This window comes from Balaenoptera borealis (genome assembly GCF_965194805.1).
Source record: "Balaenoptera borealis genome assembly, chromosome: 1".
NCBI lineage: Eukaryota > Metazoa > Chordata > Mammalia > Artiodactyla > Balaenopteridae > Balaenoptera > Balaenoptera borealis.
Window position 1 is genome coordinate 27,932,435 of NC_138860.1, and position 6,000 is coordinate 27,938,434.

A 6,000-nucleotide genomic window follows, 5' to 3' on the forward strand; every position below is an offset into this window, starting at 1 on the left:
ACTACCCTGTTACTTCACCAACAACCAATAAGAGAATTGTGCACAAGCTAATCATATACCCTGAGTCTCTCACCCTCAAACCGTCTTTAAAAACCCTTCCCTGAAGTCCATTGGTGAGTTCAGGTCTTGAGCATTTATTGCCTCCTTGTACCTGCAATAAATGCTGAACTTTCCTTCACCACAACCCAGTGTCAGTAGATTGGATTTACTGCGCACCAGCCAGCAGACACAAGTTCAGTAACATTGGTAGAAATTTTAAGTAAATACCTCTAAGACCTCGGAGCAGGGAAATATTTCTTAAATAAAACATCTACCCTGGAATTCTCAACTCCCCCACCCCCCAAAGGCTAACAATAAAATACAATTCATTATATTAAGTTTAAGAAATCTTGTCCTTTAAAAGCACACCTTATTAAGAACTAAAATTCAGGGAATCTGTGACTACCATGACAAAAAAATACCATTTTTGTCTTCTCTAACCTCTAATTGAAATTTAGCATTTCCTTAATTACGAATGTACACCAGGAGTTGGCAAACTACGTTCTTTGGGTCAAATCCCATCTGTTTTTGTAAACGGATTTGTATTTGCACACAGCCAAGCCCTTTGTTTACTATTGTTGGTGTATGCTGTCCCCTACAATAGCAGAGTTGAGTGGCTAAAATATAGACTGCATTGACTGAAAAGCCTAAAATATTTAATATCTGGTCCTTTATGCTAAAGTTGATGACTTCTGGTGTACAACATAACAAACGTTATAAACTGCCTAGGTTCACAGGTGAACCTGAATAATATCAGCTACCATAATTTATTGATACAGGCATGTGTTGAGAGCTTGAAATATATCATTGTATTCAAGCCTCACAACAACCACATGAGACAGGTTTAATCATCATCATTTTATAAAGAAGAAAATGAAGGTTTACAAAGTTTTGTCAGAATGCTACGTTTTTACTTTTTCTCAGTACTTCAATAATCCTTTCCAACGGCTACTCTCACTCTATTTGAACTCTCCATCTGTCCATTGAGATGCCATGGATTCCTTCCTTCTGAAACCTCTATAATAGTTTGATTTATTGTGGGTATCCTTACATCTTAATGTTAGAAGGTAATAATAACTGTTATAGCAAAGCCTCCATTAAACAGAATATTCGCAAAATCTGATTTTTCTGGTTAATCATCTGTATTTTAACCTGTGTTGAAAATCTAAAATATTTTGATACACTTTCCAATCCAGTAGTCACCTAATGTTGACCAAAAAGCAAACTTGCATGGAGGATCTCTCAGAACTTTAAAGTTTTCCTTCCCCAAATCGACCCACTTTATGCGGGAATTACATACCCTTACGTTTGTAGAGTGTATATTATAAAGCACTCTCTTACAAATCATTCAACCACAACTACCTAACGTAAACCATCAACTACCCTGTTACCCTAGTGAAGCGCCCGCACCCCCCGCCCCGCCCCCGCCATTTCTGGTGGACACTTTTTGGTTCTCCTGTGCTTCTCTTCCCTCTGGCAAAAGGGTACAGTGGGGTCCAGGGGATGGCGACGTGAAGGTACCGCGACCCTACGGCGGGAACTTGAGGAGACAGCCAAGTCCTAACAGCGTGCCCTCATTTCCCGCCCTCATTCACTGAAAACTCTCGGAAGGGGCGGGGGGAGCCGGGGCTGGTGTTGGGGGAACTGGGAGACCAGGCTGTGGTCTACAAGAGCGCCTGGCCCCGGGACGCTGAGGCGCCGGGGTGGGTCCCCGCCTGTCCGGCCCCAGGGGCGCCCCCCTTGCCCGCGACTGGCGTCTCTTTACCTCCACAGAGCCGAGCCGCAACAACTCAGCCAAGACAGCAGCACCGCCACTCCTGAGGCTGACATGGCTGGCGCCGGTTCGCAGCCACCCAACAGCCCGGCGCGCCCGCCAGTCCGCGCGCTCCCGCGGAAGCCGGTGGCTGGAGGTGCTCGGTGCCCGCGCCGGGGGCTGGGGTCGGACGCTCAACGCGAGGCGAGGGCGTGTGCGCCCGCGCGCCAGCCGCCCCTGGAGAGGCGAGGGTGCGCGCGCATGCGCGCAAGCGCGCGCTGAGGCCGGGGCTCCCCAAGCGTCAGAAAGTTAGCTGCTGGACGCGAAAGCGTAAATCAGATTTTCGGCAAAGCGGAGCTATGCTTTTTTGGAATGAAATAGCAGAACCACTTAAACTGACCACTGAAAATCCGAACTGACAGGGTGAAGGTGAAACTTTTAAGTTAGTGTATCTTTTAGCCCAAATCTTTCTTGTGACAGTATATAATCATTGCAATAGCTGTTACATATCTGGCAGTACTTTCCAGGGAGCAGGCACTCCATAAGTGATTTTAAAGGTGAACAGAGGGGGCTTCCCTGGTTGCTCAATGGTTAAGAATCCGCCTGCCAATGCAGGGAAAACGGGTTTGAGCCCTGGTCCGGGAAGATCCCACATGCTGCAGAGCAACTAAGCCTGTGCACCACAACTACTGAGCCTGCGCTCTAGAGCCCGCAAGCCACAACTACTGAAGCCCTCGTGCCCAGAGTCCCGTGCTCCGCGACAAGAGAAGGCCCCGCTAGCTGCAACTAGAGAAAGCCCACGTGCAGCAACGAAGAGCCAAAAATAAAATAGGTAAAATTTAAAAATTAAAAAAAAAAAAGTTGAACAGAAATGAATAGTAAAGTGTGCCAATTGAACACCTGCTTTATGCCCAACACTATCTCGTGCACTTGAGTACAAAAGAACAGGAACAGGACAGGACCTTCCTGGTGGTCCAATGGGTAAGACTGCACTCCCAACCAGGTTCCATCCCTGGTCGGGGAACTAGATCCCACAGGCCGCAAGTAAGAGTTCACATGCAGCAACTAAAGATCCCACTTGCTGCAACTAAGACCCGGCACGGAGGGAGAAAGGAAAGAAGAAAGGAAGGAAGGAGAGAGAGACAGCATTCTGGTTTGCAAAGGGATTTGTAATCTTGTAGTACAGCCAAGGTAAACAAACACCAAAGTTATCACGTAGTATTGTAATTTATCTGTTTACTTGTACCAAATAATCTGAATCCTTGAGGACTATAATTGTATCTTTATTCATCTTCGTGTTATCAGTGCCCAGCATAATCTTATTTTGTAGTAAGTTCTCAGTGTTTTCTGACTTAATGAATCACTGAATAAAAGTAGTAAAATTTGCTCTAAGGACTATAAGAGAATGTATATATATGATTTGGGAGACACTACATTTAATGCGATTCTATTCCCAGTTTATTCCAAAGCAACTTTATATCAGAACTAGATGTCATAGTTTATTTGTGTTGCAGTTGGAAGAGCATTAGATCAGCAGTAGGCATTGTCAACCATAAAAATAAAGCAGCTAGTTATTTTACCAGCAAAATGGGTTTATTTGGGAGTAGCAGAGAATTGCAATTCAGGACAGGCAAGCTATGGTGAATCACAGGCAAGTCTGAAGAACAAAGGAGAAGGGGCTTGCTTTTATTAGGTTTTAGGAGGAAATGCTTGAGTTGTTTTGAACAAACGTGCATTGGAGAAGAGCCAGGGTCAGAGGTTATGGCAGTTTCTCTTTGGGTACAAGTGTTAGTGCACTGCTGCTGGGTCAAGGAGGGATCTTCCTTCCTTTTTCTTAAAAGCAGGAGATAAAATTGCTGTGTGAAAAATGTCCTCCCTTATACCAGAAGGAAAGTAGCATTCTATCTTCCTTCTTGCTGCTGGTTATGCAGGCTGCAACAAGTGGCAGGTGGGTGAGAGCTCCCTCTTTAGGGCTTCCTGACTCCATTTAAGATGAAGTTGCCTTTATTTTCACTCACACCCCTCATCTCAACCCCGGCGCCATTGCAGACACATCATTTTCACATAGCTCTCCAGGAATTTAAAATATTCCAAAGCTCAGCGGGAAAGGCTCATGGTTAACTCTAATTTTGAAGCAATCTAAGGAATCTGATAAGCCTGCATCCTTTCCCTATACATAGTATTTCCCCCATCACATAGCAGTTAAATGACATGGAATTGAAATGACAACCAAAAAGTGCAGTCTGGGCAAGGGGGGTGAGGGGGGGATAAGATGGAGTGGCTTTGTGGGAACAAGAATATCCTGCTCTTGGAGTGGTAAAGAATCAAGGTAAACAGGGGGACGTCAGGACCATGCCTCAGCGATTCATTCTTGAGCCAGTGCCTAGGCTGTACAGGCAGAACCTGCTTTCAAATGACTGAATTACTTACAGTTGGTGGTTACCTTATTGTAGGTGCCCAAGTTGGGTGAGCTCACTTTCTATTGAAAGCCCTTTTGTCTTATCTTGAAATTTACCTCCCCTTTGATAGGGACAACTCCTCCCTAAAATGGAACTCCAACAGCCACCCAACCCCTATTTCACATCTCGTACCAGAGCTTGTTCAGGACAAAGTGGGAGGAAAAGATAATGTGTAAACCTGTGGGAACTGATCACTCTCTCCTCACCTCCTTAGGACCATGAGTGTCCCCAGCCTACATTCCAGCTCCTCACTAGTTCCCCCAGGTCATAGTTCCATCCTGGCTCCTAATCTGAAATAGACTGTCTGGGGTCACCAGGGACCCTGCACTACTTGTAACAGAGGACATGTTCCTAGCATGTCAAATTAGAATCATTTGTTACAATATCGTGTTTTGGGTACATATAGTTTATGTCATAGGCTACAGAACTACTCATGGATAACATTGTTTCTATAATACATGAGCAAAATGCATTTCAAGTTTCGATAGACATGAAATGAATTTGGTGGACACTTCTGCCACTTCACCCTAAATTCTGACATTTAGACACATAGTCCAGGAATCCTTGATCACGATTGAAAGATTGGCACCGCTGAAGTTAACACCTTTATTTTCTGAAGACTTAGCCATAGTCATAGTCACACTGATGTACACGCTGCATGATCCTGTATTACATCTGTTTTCATTCTTTCTCAAAAGGCATTAGAAAAAAGTGCAGTACCTAATTTCTAACCCACTATTCCTGCATCAGAAATATAATTCACTCTAATCCCTAACTCCATTTAAAAAATTTGCATGAGGGCTTTCTTGGTGGCACAGTGGTTAAGAATCTGCCTGCCAATGCAGGGGACATGGGTTTGAGCCCTGGTCCAGGAAGATCCCATAGGCCGTGGAGCAACTAAGCCCATGCGCCACAACTACTGAGCCTGTGCTCTAGAGCCCATGAGCCGTAACTACTGAGCCCGCCTGCCACAACTACTGAAGCCCACGCACCTAGAACCCATGCTCTGCAACAAGAGAAGCCACCACAATGAGAAGCCCATGCACCACAACAAAGAGTAGCCCCCGCTCTCTGAAACTAGAGAAAGCCCGCGTACAGCAACGAAGACCCAACACAGCCAAAAATAAAATAAATTTATTAAAAAAAATAAAAATTTGCATCAATACTTTAAATTAGTCCCATTAAAATAATATAGCATCCAATGGAGTTTAAATTCCCTTAACAAGTGTTTATCAAGCTATTAAAATGTGGCAGACATTGGGCCAGGCACCAAACATGTCATAGTAAACAGGATATTCTTGGTCCCTACACTTAACGGAACTTACCTTCCTTAGAGATGAGCAAGCAGAATCAAGGGTTTAATTTTTAAATGTATATAGGTTTAGGAGATAATAGAAAAGAAATGTAATCTAATTATGAAGGGTCTAAGAACTAATGTTTAGGAATGTGAGCTTTATATAGGACCATTCATTGGTTACATTCTTCTAAAAGCCTTTTTATTATAAAAACATATATTCAGAAAAGTGCACAAAAGATGTGTACAATTCTTAACAATTTATTACATAACCACTATGCAAATGTTTAAAAAGTAGAACATTATCAGCATTGCTTAAGACGTCCTTATGCCCCCCTCCCCAAACTCATTACTCCTACTTTTGTCATGAACCAAGCATCCATATACATGGGTCTGTTTCTGAGCTATTTGGTTCCATTAGTCTTCTATCCATGTGACAAACTGTGATATCTATC

At 43.8% G+C, this 6,000-nt stretch overlaps 1 protein-coding gene across 1 annotated transcript in view; it reads right to left on the reverse strand.

Annotated features, from left to right (window-relative positions):
* Positions 1 to 1,932, reverse strand: part of CATSPERE (catsper channel auxiliary subunit epsilon) — a 422,009-nt gene extending 420,077 nt beyond the window's left edge. Inside the window, exon 1 of the mRNA XM_082341607.1 lies at positions 1,805 to 1,932. Coding sequence (XP_082197733.1) covers positions 1,805 to 1,869 — 65 coding nt within the window. The 5' untranslated portion in view covers positions 1,870 to 1,932. The remainder of the gene's footprint in view (positions 1 to 1,804) is intronic.
* Between the last annotated feature and the right edge of the window lie 4,068 nt (positions 1,933 to 6,000).